Below are 22,111 nucleotides of genomic sequence, written 5' to 3' on the forward strand. Positions count from 1 at the left end.
TTTATTTTCCCCAAATAACTTATAATTTTATCTTCAAAGGACCTATATATTTAATCTTATCTTTTGTAGATAGGGGTGCCAAATTTTCAAAAATATATCATATTCATTTTTTAAATTATAAGTAATTTTTCAAGTGGAATGCAGCTATATATTTCATTATTCCAATGATCCATAGTTAAATATGAATCTGATTTCCAAGTAACTGCAATAGCTTTTTTGGCTACTGCAAATACAATTTTTATACATTTTTTCTGATATTTATTCAATTTAGGTTTCGGTATTATCCCTGCAGATATGTTTAAGAAGTTCTTAGGTGGGCACATGAATGTGCAGAGAATGAAGAAATGTAAACATTGCTAATGTAGAAGGGATTAGCTTGTTTAAATGTGTAATTGTTAGCTGAATTAATTTAGCACGACATGGTTGGCTGAAGAATCTGTTCCTGTGCTGTACTGCTCTATGTGCTGATCCATCGTTTGTGGCTTGATTGAGATGGTACAATTATGTGAACATTTTCAAGTAAACCAGAAACTGAGAAGGATTGGTTTACATAAAATGCAGTTTCCTTATTCCTTTTCATTAATTGTTTAGGTAGGCATATGCAGTAATGTCCCAGATTGAAGTTACAAAGGTAGTTTTGCAGAGATGTGAAGAGGAATTGGGAGAGGGGTGGGTATTAGTGACATTGGCAGGGACTTGGGATCAGAGCAACAAGGTAGAGTGGAGGAGATATGGTTGAGCCATGTCAGGGTGCGAGTGCACAGCCAGCATGAAAATTGGGGAAGGTGACTGAGAGATCCGTCACTGGTACAGAAGGAGCTGGTTAAAAGAAGTCTCAGAAAGATTGCAAGGATGAGATTTTGGGCGAGGAAGGTTGTGGATACATAATAATTGGTAGAGTGCAGAAGCAGGGGATGTTCAGGTATAACACTGTTGAGGTATTTGTATCACCTTTGATGAGGAGTCAAGAAGAGGGAAGAGTAAGAATGTGAAATTTCATCCCTTCCCAATTACTTGCAGACATAAGAAATTTTACAGCAATGTCTTTGGGGAACAGTGTTGAGCATTTGATTTTAGTTGTTTAAAGCAACATTTCCAATTCAGCTCCAGGAAAGTACAAATTCCTAGAAACAAATTCCTAGCCTCAACTCCAGGCAAATGCTTTCTACATAAAAAAAGGAGAAAAACCAAACACTGAAAGCAGAACAAAAAATGTTGAAAATGAAGTAAACAGAAATGATGTCTATAAATGGGAAAGGCAGGAGATGAAATGGCTTTTACCAGGACTTAGACAGGTGGCTTTGTAGATATAAACATATTGTGCCAATAAATAAAGATAAACACAGACACGCAAGGCTGAGGAATCAAATACCCACAAGGAATTACATTAAAATTACATTGTGAACATAGTTCAAAGAAAATGCTGATAATGAACTACACTTATTAATATCTCTTCAAGTTTAAAAAACAGGATTTTGAAAGCATGTTGCTCTATCTAATCTCCTGGAAATGAATACACTAATGTCAAGATTTACTTCCTAAGATAAACTGCACAGCATAAATAAACAGGATGCACTTAAATTAATAGATTATGGAAACAATTACTTATTGCATGGCAGTAATTAATGAGAAACGCTTCTAGGCCTTCTAGATTATGTGACAATGGACAGCAGTTATTTTCAACAAAGTATTTATACTTTTGTTTATTTTCTTTCTTTTTTTACTTACAACTATTTATTGGATTGAATAATTTTCTACAAGATTACCTCATCTACAGAAACTATTGTGAATACAAGATATCCACCAGTTTTCTTGAGGTGCCATAGCAGGATTTGAAACCCACTCATCACTTGAGCCACCAAGTACAATGAAACCCACAGAAATCTTGAAAATGCAAAGATGGGGCGGGGAGGGGGGGTTAAAAGATGAAAGAGACTGAAGATGCTGGAATATGGAACAATGAACAGAGTGCTAGAAAGTGGCTGGAGGTCAAAGTTGACATTTTGGGTTAAGGCCCTGTACAAGATGTGAGTGTGAAGAAGGAAGACTCACCTGTCCATCTCTCCCACCCCTAAACCAGTGGTCCCCAACTACCGGGCCACAAAGCATGTGCTACCGGGCCACAAGGTAATGATATGATTTGGCGATATGAAACTATAAGAGTCAGCTGCACCCTCATTCCCTGTCATGCCCACTGTTGAACTTGAACGTACATGAGTCATTACCCACGCTCTAAACCTACCTGGTCCATCTGCCCATCAGCACCTCTCCACCTACCATCCCATTCTGTCTTGTTAAACTATAGATTGCCAATCTTTCCTCATCCCTCTCACTTTTGATGCAGAATTTTAGTCTAAAATATCAATGTACTCCTTTTGCTGCTGATTGGCCATGAGTTCTGCCAGTGTTCTGCTTCGTAGAAGAGAGGACTGGAAAAACTAAGAGGGTCAATCAGAAAGGTGTGATTTCTAAGAATTAACATAACATCTGATGGGCTCTGATGGTCATCAGTAATTGCTCAAGCTCTCTCTACTTGGAATATGTCCTTCTAAATGCTCTTGATATCTATCCCCCTCTTTAAAAATTAACCATAGGCATGTTGCCACAGATAACTGAGAAAAGTAAAACTCTTGTCATATTGTTGCAAATCAAGTTGCCCATTAAAAAGAGATTACATCTACATTTAACTAAGTACTATTATAAGGCTGGTGGTGTAGTGGCATCAGCACTGGACTTCAAGGCAGATGGTCCCGAGTTCAAACCCAGCCAGGGTCTGGGCAGCAGTGGTATCTGCATGAAAAAAGGTCTGGCAACCTACATCCATATTTTGCCATGAAAACCCTAAGGACTCTGTGGTCCATGAGGTCACGAAGAGTTGGACTCGACTAAATGATTGAACAACAGCAACAACAAATAAGAATGTCGATACAAAATCTTTGTGTGCACCAATGTAAGAAATACAGAAGTTAAAGATTTTAATGGACACACCTGGGGTACATTTCCACCCCAGTAATTTGAACAACTGAATTTCTGTTTGAAAGGCAAGTTCATGCTGAAATAAGGAGATTTTACCTGATGAGGACACATTGATTGTCATCACGTTTCCAAAGGCAGTGGTAACATTCATTTGCAACAGCAAAAATATGAGGTGCAATTTCGCTCAGTTGATGCTTGCTGTATTGTTCCATTGTGATTTTATCATAAAGTCCAGGAATTGGCTTATATGGATTCAGTGACACCAAAATGGAGCCAACAAAGGTCTGGAAATTAATCAAAACAAAACCATTAACTTCTGTTCCAACCTTTTAGATTACTTACAATGCTTAACTATGACAATAATAATAATATTATTATAGGTGAGCACATTGTTTCAGATCAAATTAAGAGTGTGAATAAATGGAAGTCACACTGAACAGTATCCATGTGGGAGCCGATAGGGATAAGTGAGATGAACTACTTGTTTGTCATTTTTAAAGTTCACAGAATTTTTGGGACAGTTCCTATCACTTGCTAATATGCCCTCCACAATATGTACCCGAACATTTACAAACCCATTAAGTTATCAAACAGTGTTTAAAAATGCCAGAGGAAATATTAAGACATCGAATAGCTTAAAAACATGTTTTATAAATAATGAAGGATGATCAATGTTTCAGAACTGAAAAGCACTGGACTAGAGGTTTCTTCACAAGATGCTGAGGTGGAGTGGAAACAGGCAGCAAGAACATAGGGAGAAAATATTAGATGTGGGTCTAGATTGGATCAGACTTGTCTGCACAGGAAGTGATGTAGGAACTGTAACAAAATTTAAATTATCTAATTAATAATTAGCTCACCCAAAATTTGCAGATGCACAGACATTCTGTTCAGTCATATCCAATACTATACTGCTGAAAACAGATTTCATCTCCTCCACAACCAGCAACAAAATGCTGGAGAAACTCAGCAAGTCAGGCAGCATCAATGCAGGGGATTGACATTTGATGTTTTGGGTCAAGACCCTTCATGAGGACTCATCTTCATCTTGCTCAATGTTTCCAGCAACTGTAGAGTCTAGTGTTTATGATTCATCTTCAGCAAGCAATATTTAATTAAAGAATGTGAAATATGTGGTATGGGGAAAAGCTTGAATTCTAGTATTATTTATACTTGACTTTTTGGCAACAGCAGAATTTATTGCTCATTTTTAATTACTTCAGAGAATGCCGTGGTGAACCATCTTCTTGAACTGTTGTGGTCTATGGTATTGAAAATACTTGCATAGGAGATTTGGTTAAAATGTCCCAGGATTTTGACCTAGTCATGAAGAGGGAATGCCTTCACAAATGCATTTAGACGTGCCATATGGGTTTAACTTACAGTGAAGTACGCTTGAACTATTTACGTGCCTTTGAAGGTTCAGGCCTGTGACAACTGCTGCAAAGGAGCCGAGCCACGCCACGCCACACCACACCCCACCCCCCACCACACCCCACCCCCCACCACACCCGTCCAACTGGACAACAATATGAACATGCACTTAGATATAGAGAAAACAGAGGATTATTCTAAAAAATGTAATACAGTTTCCACACCAGACAACCTAGAGGGGAACTGCAGGATGGTGAATGTTTAGGATAACAAGTGGCTCCATAATCACAAGCTGCTGTACCCTGGATAACACTGAGCCTGATCACAAGATACTCAATGTATCGTGTACATTGATGTGTACATTGTACAAAAGGATGTGAAGGAACTCAGTAGGTCAGAAAGCATCCATAGAGGGAAATGGACAGCTGATATCTCGAAAAAGTGAGGCCCTTTTTTTGCACTGATGGCACTATACATCGTGTGCACTAACCCTCTTCTAATTCACTGTGCTTTCCGTTCATTGTATGCCCCAAATATTGGCAGGTATTCAAGCTGCCAGTCCCCCAACCTGGCATGCATTTTGAAAAGTAACAAATATTAATAAGCTCATTAAACACTTGTGCCTGGTTAAACTGGAGAAAAGGATCTTTGAATTTAAAAGAATTAGCTCAATTAAAGTAGTTCTGGACATCTGCTGTTAGAACACGATGTTTTAAATTAAAGTGAGAAGCACCGAACTCCCCAAAAGATTACATAGCAAAATACCACCAAGGGAGGTACAGTGCACGTCAAAAATTAGCTCCAGAATTGCTACTGTTATCGACTTTGAAACCCTTGTTCAACACTAGTACAAAAGGCAGAACAATTCAAAATAGTTGGTTATTAAGGCTTCAGGCAGATGGATGCAATAACTATCATATGGCAAGCTTGGGACTGCAGAATGTCAACAACATAAATGTTGAGAGGCAGCCAAGAATAAAGTATGCACCCTGCCTTCTTCTGTGAAGCCGGGTCTGCATTCTTACACAAGGCTATAATGACGACTTTGTTACCATCGTTTTTAAATACAAGACTCCCTCTGGGTTACAAAAGTGGATAAAAGAAGCTAAAGAATGCACACTATTTACAAATACTGTATTTCTCAAATTCTGAGTTACTGTAAATTCGAGTTAACACAGATTATATTTTATGTTTAAAGGAGTTCGTTAAGTTGTTTGACAATTGTGTGTCCATTTTCTTTTTTTTGCCTCTTGCTGGGTTATGACTGTAGGGAACATTCCAATATCTGTCCCAAGTGGCCATTCTAAAACTAAGGAACACAGACCAGCAAACATCTCCAGCCTCTTTAACAGGGCAGTGTTAACTGCCCACTTGTCACCCTCATCCGCTGTTCCAAAAGTATCACTTCAAATGTGAGCATCACACAACAGTCAAACTCCAGAGTTACACCTCCAACACGAGGTCCCTAAGCAACTTACACCTAACATCTTCGCACTTGCTATAGTTTGTCCAGTGGCATTGGCGGGGGGGGGGGGGGGGAATTTGGGGTGTTCCTTTAGGAAAAGGCCGATATTAAATACACAGACAAGTAGAAATCTTGTGTGTGTTGAATTCTCAGTAACAATTTGTACACTTTGTATGTTTCCAAGATTTAGTTGACCCAAGAAGTTAACAAAATTGGATAAATACTGTCATCAACAGACAATTTAAAGTACACTGTGTACTCCATGAGTTACTGAGTTTCTTAATATTGAGATTTCTAAAATACTTCTTATATTTAACTTATTTCTAGACTTTCTGATAGGCAGGTTGACAAAGTGCAAAACTTCTGAGGAATGCAATGGAAAGGGAGAGTGATGAAGTGGTAATAATAGTGCTTTTAATTATGGGGATAAATATAGGGCAACTACATTGTAACCAAGTGCCTCAGAACTGGTAACAATAAAGCACTTAAGATACATTCATACCAGATCTTTATTGCACAACCTTGACAATGCAAGATAGGAGACCATCACTGGACAACTTTAAGCAGCATCCAAACAAGCACTTGAATCAATAAGGCAGGGTAGATCAAGTGTTGGTAAATGAGACTAACTAATGATGGTCAGCATAGTCATGCTGGGCCAGTGGGCCAGTTTCTGTGCTGTGTGACTGTACATCTCCAAACATGTGCAATTAAAATTATTTAAAATATAATGGTTTTCTATCTAATCAGTTGTCACTCTTAATTGCATGAAACTTTAATGCTTTGATTAAAATATTGAAATCAAGTCAGATTAGTTAAACTGGGGTGCTACTTTGGCAAGCAGCTCTGCACTATTTGCCACAAGCAGGACTTCCCAGCGGCCAAACATTTTAATTCTAATTCGCATTCTGAAGTGTCGATCTATGGCCTCCTCTTGTGCCAAGTTCAGGCCACCCTCAGGGTGGAGGAGCCACACCTTGTATTCCATCTGTCTGGGTACCCTGATGGCATAAATATCAATTTCCCCTTCTGATGGACAAATTCTCCCTTCCCCCACCCCCTTCCTCTATTCCCCACTCTGGCTTTTCACTTCTTTTCACCTGCCTAATACTTTCCCCGGATTCCCTTCCCCTTCCCTTTCCCCTATTGTCCACACTCCTCTCCTATCAGATTCTTTCTTCTCCAATCCTTGACCTCCACCTATCACCTTCCAGCTCGCCCATTTCACCTCCTCCCCCACCTTTATATTCTGACATCTTCTCTCTTCCTTCTCAGTCCTGAAGAAGGGTCTCCACTCGAGAAGTCAACTGTTTACTTGTTTCCATGGATGCTGCCTGGCCTGCTGAGATCCTCTGGCATTTTGTGTGTTGCTTTGGATTTCCAGTGCCTGCAGGCTTTCTCATGGTGTTTAAATCCAATCACTACATTTAAAAGCACTCTTTATCTGTGTCTCTTAGATTTACCTTCTGAACAATAATTTTATAAAGGAGGTCAAGATCAGAATTTCTACAACCCAAATTTCTTTAAAGCTGATAAACATTTTAATTATTTAAACCTGGGAACAATAAGCCATCTGAAATTGCCTCACATATTTTTTGAATTAGCTTCTCAGAGACAGAGGCATACATACTGCGTAGAATGAGTGATCACGAACAAGATGCTTTGTTATATCAGGTGTGCTCCCAAATTGGTTCGAGATAATAGCCACTAATTGGCCTATTTACTAATGACCCCAAGATGCCAGTAAAATGACTGCAAGCAGATGGGCCCAGTTACTTCAAAGCAATATTCCAATTCGTAGAAGCAAAACAAGACATCGTAAGCATCTAGTAAAACTTATAGCTACAAAAGAACAAAAGTACATTTATCTTTCCACCAGACCCCTTTGCGGAGGAAGAGCCTTGAGTCATGGTAATATATTAAAAGATGTAAGAAGAAATGAAAATTTAAAAAGTACAACAGGATTGGCAGCATCATGATTAAATTACTGGATGAAAATCCAAAATCCTGGACTAATGATCCAAAGACATTTCAAACCACTCACACCAGGTGAGGAACTTAAAAATCTGTCAAATAAACTGGAATTACAACAAAAGGTTCTTTTTAAAGACAATTGTGAACATGAAACAACTGGATTTGGATTGTCATCCAAACACATCTGGTTCACTAATGTCTTTAAGGGAAAAACATCAAGTATTCGAACCCAAACTAGCCCCACAACTATTCAGCTGACTCTCAGCCGTATTAGCAAAGGAAACTGGGGGATCAGGAGTTCACCAGATTGATACCAAGAACAAAACGGGATGGATCACTGACACCAACACTATAGGTGCTGCCAACCTGCAAGGTCTTCATTCACAAGTTTTAGGGGATTGGAGACTAAATTGATTGAGCTGCCCCATCGATTGGTCAACACAGACAATGATTTTGTGAAAACAACAATGTTTTTTGATCAGCATCACTGATGCTTCCATCACAATCTCTGGGCACATCCTCTCACGACAAACTCAGTAGAAGTTGGTGGGGGGGAGCGGGGTAAACAATGGTTTATGGATAGAGGAGAAGCTCAAGTCTTCAAGAGTGAATACACTGAGTACAGAGAAAGTCTTGTGGCATGGTTTAAAATAGACAAACCTCTCTCTCATTATCACCTGCCACCCTTACTCAGCTGATGAACCACTGCTCCTCCATGTTGAGCAACACTTGGGAGAGGCACTTAAAATAGCAAGGGGCAGTATGCACTATACATGGGGAATCTGATTGCCTATTATCAGCACAGTCTTGGTAAAGACCCAGGCTCTGCCAGACTGGGTCTGTGGCAGGCTGTAAATAAATCTAATGAGGGATAAATCCACTTGACCTCATTCTTATTATGAGAGAAGTGTTTGTGCATGATAGATTGCTAAGAATGATTTCTATGCGGTGGAGATAAAGTCCAACCCTCAAACATAGGGAAGTAGTTGAGGCAGGTACAATAACTTTCAAAAAGCATGCTACATGGAAGGCAAAGGGTAAGAGGGATATTGGGACTAATTTAGACAGGCATGGGTGAGCTGAGCTGATTTTGTGCTGTATTACTCTGATTCTATTTGCTCAGGGCTCCGGAATTTAACCTACTGAAGGAAGGTGGAATTGAAAAGCAGGGAGGTACATGGCATGTATAGGAAGACAAGTGGACAATTGCCATCTGACCAGGAAGGATGTGTAGATGCCACAGAGGGTGCCAGAAAGATTTTTTAAAAAATCAGAATTGGATAATTGGAGTTGGAGCAAAGGTAGCTGATGAGACCTGGTAGGGGTGTATGAGATCTAAGGGGCAGGCCTAAAGACACAGGTGGGAAAGGAGTTGGAAAGCTTGTTAAATGCACAGGGTAGGAACACAGCCAATCAGGCCATTTGAAAGAATCAAGGTCTTGCAGGACTGCACACCTAATGAACAGGCTTGGACAATTACATAGCCTGTGGGAAGATTGGCTCCTAAAACATCCACACCCTCAGCAATGGCAAGCTGCAAAGACAAGGCTAAACCATTTGCTGCCACATTCAGGTTGAACTGATTATCTCATCTTCCTCTGGAGATCCCCACTAGTCTTCAGCCAAGTCACATCATATAACAGCTAGAAATGGCTAAGCACTCAATACAGCAAAGACTATGGGAGCAAACATCCCACTCGTGGCACTGTATTAGAACTAGCTGTACCTCCAGCCAATCCATCCTGAGACAGTGGTGCGCTAATCAACCATGTGGAATTTTGCCCAGAAATATCATCAAGAAATTGACTATTTGTACACATTGTACCTGACTTAAATTTCCTCTCAGTAATCATTTTATCCAACAAATTTTTATTTGTCAAGAAATAAATTAGTCTGGCTTCCAAAAAGATGTTTTTGACAGTGAGAATCTGCAGCACCTTTTCCAAAAGCAGAAATGTGGATTTGTGGCTTTGAATTTACAGGCCACTGATACATGGTTGTCACTGGTATGGAATGGCTCCCACCATTAGTTCTTTTAACAGTAGCACATGATTTTTGAACTTACGTATATACTGTCTTGCTTGTAGCGAATATGCAAGTTATGCATGATTGCACCTTCGTGCAGATCTGCCAGACTTGCCATATCCTCAACACCCTCAATACTGCTTGGATGCATGGCCACCACCTTTTCCCTGGTTAAGGCGTTCAGTTTGTATGTGTACACCTGATTAAAAGAAAAACAAGAAATGTCAGAAACAAATGTGGGCATGTGATGATCCATAACTGCATTCAAAAGTGTCAACGTTTTAGGACTAGGTTCAAGTTAATCTCCCTTTATCAAGAATGCTGAAGAACTGTAATGTCTTCACAAATTTATTAAGGTACAATATACACAGATCAAAAGTCATAGGGGCTCATTTGCAAGATGATTGCAAGCTTCTGCTGCAAATGGAATGATCCAGTTGGTCAGAGGAAGGAAACAACCCTATCTGGCCTTACCTGTACCGTACTTATTGACCAATATGTTAATCTACATTAAACTAGCTTACCTGCAAATGACCTCTAACTGGGATTCCTTTTCCACTTATCCAATTGGGTTTTAAACACTGAAATGCCTGTCTCTGGCAACATTCCATATACACAGATGCAAGTTCCAAGTTTATCGCTGTCGTAAGCATACACACAGAGGAGGAAAATCCCAAAACATCAGCTTTTTGCAAGATCAGCACAGTACGTTGAGATGAGGACAAACACAAGTTAACCACCATTCTCTTATGTTGAAAGACATGACTACTTGTGTGGTATCCTTCAATATTTCCCCTCAGAATTTAACTCTATGCCCTCTAGCTTTGGACACATCATCCTTAGAAAAATACTGCTTATTTACCCTATCTAGTCCGTTAATAATTTAATAAGCTCCTACAAGTTCAACCCTCTGTTCCCTGCACTCCAGTGAGAACCATTCCAGCTTCTTCTTGCAACTAAAGTTCTCCATTCCAGGCAACATCCTGGTGAATTTCTCCTGCACACTTTCTCACGCTATCACATTCTTTCTATAGTGTGACCGCAACTACCAGAAGAGACTTAAATTGTAGCCTAACAACACCTTGTACATCTGCAAAGCGACACCCCTGAAGATTAGTTTTGTCATATATAACCATATAACAATTACAGCAAGGAAACAGACCATCTCGGCCCTTCTAGTCTGTGCCGAACGCTTACTCTCACCTAGTCCCACCTACCTGCACTCAGCCCATAACCCTCCACTCCTTTCCTGTCCATATACCTATCCAATTTTACTTTAAATGACAATATCGAACCTGCCTCTACCACTTCTACTGGAAGCTCGTTCCACATAGCTACCACTTTCTGAGTAAAGAAGTTCCTCCTCGTGTTACCCCTGAACTTTTGCCCCCCTAACTCTCAACTCATGTCCCCTTGTTTGAATCTCCCCTACTCTCAATGGAAAAAGCCTATCCATGCCAACTCTATCTATCCCCCTCATAATTTTAAATACCTCTATCAAGTCCCCCCTCAACCTTCTACGCTCCAAAGAATAAAGACCCAACTTGTTCAACCTTTCTCTGTAACTTAGGTGCTGAAACAGAGGTAACGTTCTAGTAAATCTCCTCTGTACTCTCTCTATTTTGTTGACATCTTTCTTATAATTTTCAATATGTACATTGAAACTGTGAAACGTGCTGTTTGTGTCAAATCAAATCAGTGAGGATTGTGCTGGGTGCAGCCCACAAGCGTCACCATGCTTCTGGCACCAACTTCATGGGGCCAACGAACTTAACCTGTTCTTCAACAGATTTGACACTGTGGCTCCTGCCCATCCCCCACATGATTCATCTGTTGTTGGCCCCCAACCAACACATACTCCACTCTCCCCTCCTACTCCTCTTAACAGCCCCCCACCCTGCAGGCTCAGAAGGTATCAGCCCCAGGGTGCTCAAAGCCTGTGGCCCCTCCAGCTATGTGGAGTACTTCACCATGTCTTCAACCTGAGCCTGAGTCTCCAGAGGGTTCCTGTGCTGTGGAAGACATCTTGCCTCGTTCCTGTGCCAAAGATGCCGCGCCCCAGTGGCTCCAATGACTACAGACGAGTGGCATTGACCTCCCACATCATGAAGACCCTGGAGAGACTTGTTCTAGAGCAGCTCCGGCCTATGGTTAGGCCACACTTAGACCCCCTCCAGTTCGCCTATCAGCCCCGACTAGGAGTTGAGGATGCCATCGTCTACCTGCTGAACTGTGTCTACGCCCACCTGGACAAGCCGGCGAGCACTGTGAGGGTCATGTTTTTTGACTTCTCCAGTGCGTTCAACACCATCTGCCCTGCTCTGCTGGGTGAGAAGCTGACAGTGATGCAGGTGGATGCTTCCCTGGTGTCATGGATTATTGATCACCTGACTGGCAGACCACAGTACATGCGCTTGCAACACTGTTTGTCAGACAGAGTGGTCAGCAGCACTGGGGCTCCACAGGGGACTGTCCTGTCTCCCTTTCTCTTCATCATCTACACCTCGGACTTCAACTACAACACAGAGTCTTGCCATCTTCAGAAGTTTTCTGATGACTCTGCCATAGTTGGATGCATCAGCAAGGGAGATGAGGCTGAGTACAGGGCTACGGTGGGAAACTTTGTCACATGGTGTGAGCAGAATCATCTGCAGCTTAATGTGAAAAAGACTAAGGAGCTGGTGGTGGACCTGAGGAGGGCTAAGGCACCGGTGACCCCTGTTTCCATCCAAGGGGTCAGTGTGGACATGGTGGAGGATTACAAACACCTGGGGATACGAATTGACAATAAACTGGACTGGTCAAAGAACACTGAGGCTGTCTACAAGAAGGGGCCGAGCCGTCCCTATTTCCTGAGGAGACTGAGGTCCTTTAACATCTGCTGGACGATGCTGAGGATGTTCTACGAGTCTATGGTGGCCAGTGCTATCATGTTTGCTGTTGTGTGCTGGGGCAGCAGGCTGAGGGTAGCAGACACCAACAGAATCAACAAACTCATTCGTAAGGCCAGTGATGATGTGGGGGTGGAACTGGACTCTCTGACGGTGGTGTCTGAAAAGAGGATGCTGTCCAAGTTGCATGCCATCTTGGACAATGACTTCTATCCACTCCATAATGTACTGGTTAGGCACAGGAGTACATTCAGCCAGAGACTCATTCCACCGAGATGTAACACTGAGCGGCATAGGAAGTCATTCCTACCTGTGGCCATCAAACTTTACAACTCCTCCCTCGGAGTGTCAGACACCCTGAGCCAATCGGCTGATCCTGGACTTGTTTCCACTTGGCATAATTTTATTATTATTTAATTATTTATGGTTTCATATTGCTATATTTCTTCACTATTCTTGGTGCGGCTGTAATGAAACCCTATTTCCCTCAGGATCAATAAAGTATGTCTGTCTATAAACTCACCTACCCTAACTGTATGGCATTGGGATGTACGAGGAAACTGGAGAGCCCAGGAAAAACCTATGCAGTCAAAGGGAGAATGCACAGACAGTAGCAGGAATAGAACCCTGATCTTACAGCTGGCACTGTAAAGTGATTAAGCTAACCACAATGATACTGTGATACCCTTATATATAATCCTCTGCCTCTGAAAGCAAGCAAATAAAACACCTTCTTCATTACCCTATCCGTCTCCACCACCAATTTCAGTGAGCTATGAAATTTTACCCAGAGTGTCAGTGGTTCCAAGGGTCTTGTTGTTTATTATGTACATGTCCAGCCTGCTTTTTTCAAATTAAAATGCAAAAGTCACCATCCCACTCAGCTTTCCAGCCAATCTCTTTTCCTCTGCATCCGTAACATCTACAACTCCACTAATCTTTACATCAACAACAAACTTTCTTATTAACCACAAACATCCTTTTTCAAGTAGGACAAAGAACAATGGTTCCTGCAAGTAATCTTTCAGATTGCCACCAATCTCAGACTTCCAGTCAGCAAACCTAACCTTGACTGCAACCCTGGGCTTCCTATCATCAAGACAATTTTGTATCCAGTTGCCATTGCATTTTTTGCAAAGACAAGGTGCCAAAACACCTTGGACCCTACATTGCCTTAAATTTCCGAACTAGATTGTCATGCAGGACTTGTCAAGGGCTTAATAAAAGTCCGTGTAAACAGATCTCGTGCCTTGCCTTCATCAATTTTCTTCGTAATCTCAAGAAGCTCCAGATTTGTGAGGTAGGATTTCCTATGCATAAACTATTCTGAATCCCTGTAGTGTCTTTCCCAAGTGATTGTAAATCCTACTCACAAGGGATTCTGCAGATGCAGGAATTCTTGAGCAAAAAAACCCAAACAAACAAACTCAACAAAATGCTGGAGAAGCACAGCATGTCAGGTGGCATCTACAGAGAGGGCTAAACATTCAATGTTTTGGGCCAAGACCCATCATCAGGACCAGAAAGGAAGGGGGAAGAAGCCAGAATAAGATGGGGGAGAGAAAAGGAGAACAAGCTGGCAAATGATGGGTGAAATCAGTTGAGGTGGGGGAAAGGTAGGTGAAGGGGTAGGAAGCAAGTTGGGAAGTGATGGGTGAAAGTAGTAAATGGCTGAAGAAGGAATCTGGTAGAAGAAAGTGGACCATGGGAGAAAGGGAAGGAGGAGGGACACCAGAGGGAGGTGATGGACAGGTGAGGAGAAGAGAAAAGGTAACAGCCAGAATGGAAAATGGAAAAAGAGAAGGAGAGAAGGAGAAATTGTTGAAAGTTAGAGAAATTGATGTTTATGTTGCCAGGTTGGTGACTTTCTAGATGGAATATGAGTTGTTGCTCTTCCAACCCGAGAGTACCTTCATCATAGTAGTAGAGGCAATCATGGACTATCATGTTGGAATGGGAATGGGAAGTCAAATTGAAATGGGTGACCACTGAGAAAACACACCTTTTGAGGCAGACATAGCAAAGATGCACAACAAAGCGGTCCCCAAATCTATGTCAAGACTTGATTATGTAGAGGTGGGAGCACCGGATACAGTGGACAACCCTGACACACTCGCAGGTGAGGTGTTGGTTCATCTGAAAAGACCGCTTGGAGTTCTGAATAGTGATTAGGGTGATGGAGCAGGTGTGGCACTTGTCCCATTTGCAGGGGTGTGACAGGTGGGAGACCAGTGGAGAGTGATGCGTGGGCAAGGGAGTCACGTAGAGAGCAATCCCTGCCAAAAGTGGAGTCTTTGGGTGCGAGGGAAAGATGTGTTTAGTGGTAGGATCCTGTTGTAGATGACCAAAGCTATGGAGAATAGTGCGTTGGATACCAAAGCTCATGGGGTGGTAGCTAAGGACAAGGGGAACGATATGGCGACGGGGAGTTGGGATGAGGGCAGATGTCCAGAAAACAGAGGAGATGTAGGTGAGGGTAGCATTGTTGATGGTGAAAGAGAAATCTCATTTTCTGAAGGAGGACATCTTAGATGTTCTGGAATGGAAATCCTCATCCTGAGAACAGATGCAACGGAGGCAGAGGAAGTGAGGGAAGGGAATGGCATTTTTACAAGTGATAGGGTGGGAAGAGGCATGGTCAAGATAGCAGTGAGAATCAGTGGGTTTGTAAAAGAGAGAGACACAAAGTGGATCAAGTAAATTTGAGGGCAAGGTGGAAGTTGATGAAATTGATGAGTTGAGCATTGGTGCATGAAGCACACCAACACAGTTGTTGCAGAGGTGCAGAGAGAATTGGGGGACATTCCCATTTCCAGTGTAGGCTTGGAATATGGACTGTTCTATGGAGCCGGCAAAAAGTCTGGCATAGAAAGGGTAGGGCCCATGTGGATGCTCATGGCAAAACATTGGGTTTGGAGAAAGGGGAAAGAGCTAACAGATATTGTTGATGCTAAGAACCAGTTACACCAGACAGAGGAGGGTGGTGGTGGTGATGAGCTGGTTAGATCTATTGTCTAGAAAGCAGAGAGCTCTAATGCCTTTTTGATGGGGGTTTGTAGTCTGCACAGAGTATCACAGTTCAGGCAGTCTCTGGGTTACATAAGGTTTCCACTCCTGGGAACAGTCTGTAATATCAATTTGCTTTAGTGACTCATTGTTTCAGTCTACATACATTTTCTACCAATCTTTCATTTCACAACCCATAATTAAACTAAATATATACTGTACTGTATACGGTCATTAATGAATATCATGAAACATTAGTGTTATTACTAGCTTGAACAATGTGTGGGAGAATGTGTAATGTCAAATTTCCATATGTCAGGTTATTTATAATCTGGGGATCCCCTACAAGTCCATGCAAATGGATACAGAGACAAAGGAACAAAGTAACAAAGTATTTCTTAATTTGGAAAAGTTCAATTTGCAAATGCTCACTACAGGTGATCACCATGTTACAGGAGGTTGTGTTCCTAGAAAATGGCTGATTGCGATTTTTCCATAAAATGATACTACATCAGCTGTGCGCGTATCAAAAACCTGATGCTGAAAGAAAAGATTATCCCCCTCTGCACCACCCACCCACCAGCATAAATTCCTAGAGCTGATACTTTACTCCTTAACTCAAAATTTTGCGCTGTAATTCACGAATTCTTTAAGGGCAGGTTTCTGAATTTCCATTACCTCAATTTCCATTGCCGTAATTCAGTGGTCTACCTCAATATTCAAAGCTTTTCTTACCTGTAACCAAAAGAGCACCAATCTCCACCCACAATGTATTTCATAATCTCCGGCACTGTTCTGCCTTTGACAAGATCACAGCGCTCCACTTTTTATGCGGAGTTATTCTGTGCATCCTTCAAGATGACTTCAGCACACCCTAACAGTTCTACAGATTACATAACTAAAGTATCAAACTATAAGCATTAATGCTCAGCTGGGTGGAACTAATAACTGAAAAAAAATGACCAGAATCAAGTCTTAACAATACAGAGAAAATAAAATTTACACCTGGAGACACGAGAAAGACTGCGGATGCTGGAAATCTGGAGAAACACTCAGAATGCTGAAGGAACTCAGTGGGTCAGGTAGCATCTATCAAGGGAAATGGACAGTTGATGCTTCAGGTGAAGCATCACAACTGGAAGAAAAGATGAGACAAAGTATAAAAAGGTGGGGTGAAGGGTGGAGCTTGATGAATCCAGGGAGATGATAGGCAGCTGGGGGAGGGGAAGACTGGAGGGGATGCAAGAAGATGCAGAAGATTCACATGTGGAACTGCATTATGTTTCAAATGGGCAAAGGTTTTATAATGAGAGAATAGATTAAGGTCAACTGTGTGGTTAGAATACAAGAATCAACAGTACAAGTTCAATGATGATTTAGTTAAAGACAAAGACAATTTAACAAGATTTTAAAGAGACCATGGAAGGCGAGGGATCTTCTAAATGTATTGACATGTTCAACACCAAGCATGTTTCAAGTAGTATACAACTACACAATATGTATCTTGCAGGCAGGACATCAGTGCAGATATCATGGTGGCAGAAAACTTCCCTGACGAGCTGAAATGAAGCATCCACAAAGCTGGCTATTCTTTACTAGAGAGGCTCGTTTGGAAGAGGATGCCTTCAAGTACATTCCACACCGCTTCAAGTTTCAAGACATCCAAAGACCCATTATTCTCGTCCTTGAAGACAATGCCAAGGGTGATAAAGTTTAAGCTTCTCGTAACCTACAATTACAGAATTGTAGAGGTTGCATTGTTGAGGTGATTAATGAATAAAGGGGCATCTGGCTATTGGCTTACTCTTCCAAGTTTGAACCATATCACTTCTCTCCTTCAGTCAAGCAATTGTTTCCATTTTTAAAATTCCACATCATTCAGCTTCATCTGCACCAAGACAATCCCAGTCAATAACGGGAAAGTTAAAATCCTTCATTCTATGTCATTGCTTTAAAACCTTACAATGATTATGCTTACATACCTGTTCTTGTAATTCCTGCCAACTACTGGGAAGTCTCTAGAAAACCTCATGAAAAGTGATCACCCTTCTCTTATTTTTAAGTTCTGCCCAGATGGCCTCATCGGATGATCTCTCCTGGGTATCTTCTTCAAGTATTCCTGTGGTGATCTCTCTAATCAGTAACAACTCCTCCTCCTCCTGTTTCGCATCCCCATCAGTCCAAACGTTCTGCACCCAGAACATTAAGCTGCCGTACCCTTCCTTTAAACACATTTCAGTAATTGCCATGTTAGAATTCCATGTGCTGATCTGAACCATAAGCAAATTTGACTTAATTCCTTGCATTAAAGTAAGTGCGACTGAACCTGCCAGTTCCTCCCATACTCCCCTACCTCGCCTCAGTCTGCTCTGCCCACTGGGCTTGCCCGATTTACCCTCTACATTTGAGTCAGTCCTCTGATTCCTATGCTTCCAAATTCCAAATGGCAAATTTGTTTAAATCCTCCCTTCCAGGCCACAGGGAGCAGCATCTCTACAGATTACACAGTATTATCCATTCACTCTTCACAGATTTCTGGTTTAAATAAAAGAGAATAGCTTCCACTTGTCAGCAGTGTCTACAGCTTACAAATGAGTTCCATAGATTACATTTTTTAAGCTGAATAAGTTACATAATTACTGTGTTTATGATGTGAATTTCACTCCATCAGCACCATATTTCTTGCTACACTAGCCATGTTCTCAGTCATTAAATATCTTCTTACTGGATTATCTGAATAATGTTGAGGTTGATGGGGACTGTGAGTAAAATGAAGAACAAAAGAACACATGGAAATAAGAGGCCACTTGGCCTCCCTGTCCTGCCCTGTCATTTCATATGATTATCACTGATCTGCCCCAAGCCTGACTTCTTCTGTGACAGTTCAACATTGTCCTCAATATCCTGCTCTCTTCAAAAATTGACTACTTCCTCTTTAAATGCTTTCGGTGATTAGCTTCTACAGCTCTCTTGTGTAGAGAATTCCAGAGGTTCACCACCCTCTGTGCAGGGTCACTGGTAGCTCTGGTCTTAAATGACCATAATTCCTGCCCTTGTTTCTATGTGAGATACAAGATTTTCCTGCATCCATACCCTCTTATGATCTCATACATTTGAGTAAGATCACCCTAATTCTTCTAAACTTCAGAGAATACAGGGTTTTTATCCAACCTTTATGTCCCAAGAATTAGCCTAGTGAATCTCACTTCGACTGCTTCCAATATCAGTATATCAGTTGCAGCCTCAGTAGTATACTGCACAATTGAAACAACACTTTTATATTTTCAATCACCTCTTTTGTAATAAAGGCCAAGATGCCATTTAGTCTCCTAACAACTTGTTTAATTTTCCTGCTAACATTGCGATTTGTACACAAGAACACTTAGATGACTCTGCACTTTGCTTAAATGACATTGTGTTGCCTTTAAGGCATTTGTTTAGTTTATTATATTTTCGCTTTAGTAATTCGTTTGTTATCGTTTTCTAGTTAAGGTTGTTTAAAGTAAATTCGTTGTCTGTGATATATCGCGGCATGCGATGACGTCACACCCGGTTTTGCCGCGTCTTGTGGGAAAATACCGGTTTGGAGAAACGGGAAGGAGGGGGCTTATGTGTGCAGGATCAGCGCGAGAAAAGTTTTCTTTCTACGCACTAGAAACATCAGAGAAGCAACGCCGTTAAGTTCATGAGATAATCGATATGTTGAATTAAAAATGTTAACGCTGTTTCTGTTAAAAGTAATGACGGTTGATAAAGTTTGTTTTTTGTTATTTAAAGAGTTGCGGATAGTTTTGTGTTGAAGTGTATTTAAAGCCAGTCGATGGCGTAGGTAGATTCTGACTGTATGTTGCACTTTAATGTAATATAGTTGTAGTTTTACTTTTGCAAGTATTTATGATGTAAATGTGATGTCAAGAAGGAAACAAATACTGTATATATTTTGTATTGTTTTATCAACAGTTTTCACCATAAGTTAATGTGGAAGAGTGAGCAGTAAACGGTTAATCTTACTGGGACCGCCTCATTGATTGGTTTATCTCAGTGTTTAGTTCAGAGTTCTTTCACACCTGTGCAAGAACACTACAGTGAAAAGGCGGCATTACCAGGTGTTTCAAGTGCTACAATGGCATCACGATCCAGCATCAAGTCGTTGCCATCCAGCTCCAGGGGCAGTAGGGCATCAACAAGTAAGGCTGCCCATGCAAGAGCTAAGGCAGAAGCTGCCAAGGTGCGAGCGTTGTACGCCGAACAAGAAGCAAAATTGAGAAAGGAAGCAGCTGCCAGAGAAGCCGAAAACCAAAAGGAAGCGGCTGCCAGAGAAAAGGAGGCGGCTGCCAGAGAAGCCGAAAACCAGTTGGAAAAGGTAAGGATAGAAGCAGAGTTAGAAGTGCTGACGCTACACCGAGAAGCAGAAGCTGCCAGGGTGGAAGCAGAGATATTAGAAAGTGCTGAAGAAATGCATGATCCGGATGACATAAAATCTACTTCGGTAAGGACCAGATTGGAACGCACAAGCGACTATGTTCGATCTCAAATGGACTTGAAGATTCGTTCTTCCTCTCCATACTTATATGATGAAATCCCACCTCATGAGGAGTCTCAGAGAGGCCCAATTGCATCACATCCATCTGAGGAAGACAATTTACCCATGCAACTCCGCAACAAATTCAAGAATGAAAGGGCCGATGACAAATACTTCTCGACACCAAACTTACCAGATTTGGCGAGAGGAGAGGCAAAGGCTGAATTCAGAACAGCAAATTCCATAACAAATGTACACCCTCAGTCATATACCCGCCGACATATTCCCCCAGCCAGCATGCCACTTGCAGTTGAACCCATGGCACAGTGTTTAGCACGACGAGATCTCGTCACTTCAGGACTATATCAGTTTGACGATAAACCTGAAAATTACCATGCATGGTACTCTTCATTCGCCAACGCTATCCACGGAGTCCAGCTCTGAGCAACCCAAGAGTTGGATCTTATGACGAAATGGCTGGGAAAAGAATCATGCGAACAGGTGAGATGCATACGTTCAGTGTACATTAACAACCCCAAGCTAGCCTTACGCAAAGCATGGGAGAGACTTCCTGAAATTATTGAAACGGCACTATTTCGACGTCTGGAAAATTTTCCTAAGGTGTCAGCCAAGGACCACACTAAGTTAAGAGAGCTTGGAGATTTACTCATGGAGATTCAAGGCGCCAAAGAAGATGGCTATTTAACTGGTCTATCATACCTAGATACTTCATACGGGATTAGACCAATCGTGGACAAACTTCCATTTGGGCTGCAGGAAAGGTGGGTGTCTGTTGGCTCAGAGTACAAGGAAGAGAACAATGGTTGATTTCCTCCCTTTGAGTATTTCACTAGGTTTGTGTGCAAGGAGGCGAAGAAGTGAAACGACCGTAGCTTCATGAGTCCAGGTAGCAGTACAATTTACACCAAGCCAGTTATATCCACTTCGAATAATTTTAACATGAATAAACCTGTCTCAGTGCGTAAAACTGAAGTCTTTACAACTAACAATGACCCTAGCAAGAATTGTCCATTGCACAACAAACCCCACCCCCTCAAAAAATGCAGAACGTTTAGGAAAAAACCCCTTGAAGAGAGGATGGCCCTTCTCAAGGAGAAAAAAATGTTTTAAATGCTGTTCCTCTACCTCTCACCTTGCTAGAGAGTGTACGATCGCCGTGAAGTGCCCGGAATGTAATAGCACTAATCATGATGGGGCCATGCATCCCGGCCTGTTACCGCAAACCGACAAAGCTCCTTCACCCTCACAACAGGATGGCGGGGAGGGAGAGGCTCACTCCAGGACAACTGTTGTCAGTTCGAGCTGCACAGAAGTTTGCGGTCAAGCTCAGTCAATCCGTTCTTGTTCAAAGATCTGCCTCACTAAGGTGTACCCTAAGGGAGCCAAAGACAAGGCCATCAAAGCCTATGTAATTCTGGACGATCAGAGCAATCGCTCACTAGTCAGACCAGAGTTCTTTAACTTGTTCAACATTGAGAGTAATCAGTTCCCATACTACCTTAGAACTTGCTCAGGCAGCGTGGAAACTTACGGAAGGAAGGCAGAAGGCTTCCAGCTCGAGTCCCTGGATGGTAAAGTTGTCATCTGTCTCCCTCCACTCTTAGAGTGCAATGAAATTTTGAATAACCGCACTGAGATCCCGACGCCAAGTGCAGTGCTACACCAGCCACATCTCCACCACATCGCCAAACACATCCCAGAGCTGGATCCAAAAGCAGAAATACTCCTGCTATTAGGAAGAGATGTTCTCCAGGTGCACAAGGTTAGGCAGCAAGTCAATGGACCACACGATGCCCCCTTTGCGCAATGCCTGGATCTGGGCTGGGTGGTGATAGGAGAGGTGTGCCTTGGCAATGT

General features: G+C 41.9%; 1 protein-coding gene across 1 annotated transcript in view; it reads right to left on the minus strand.

Moving 5' to 3' along the window:
* The window catches only part of myo10 (myosin X), a 264,144-nt gene that overhangs the window by 98,250 nt on the left and 143,783 nt on the right, over positions 1 to 22,111 (minus strand). Inside the window, exons 3-4 of the mRNA XM_073023868.1 lie at positions 9,855 to 10,013; positions 3,073 to 3,260 (exon numbers count right to left, since the gene is read on the minus strand). Coding sequence (XP_072879969.1) covers positions 3,073 to 3,260; positions 9,855 to 10,013 — 347 coding nt within the window. The remainder of the gene's footprint in view (positions 1 to 3,072; positions 3,261 to 9,854; positions 10,014 to 22,111) is intronic.

The sequence above is a fragment of the Hemitrygon akajei genome, chromosome 20 (genome assembly GCF_048418815.1).
Source record: "Hemitrygon akajei chromosome 20, sHemAka1.3, whole genome shotgun sequence".
Classification (NCBI taxonomy): domain Eukaryota; kingdom Metazoa; phylum Chordata; class Chondrichthyes; order Myliobatiformes; family Dasyatidae; genus Hemitrygon; species Hemitrygon akajei.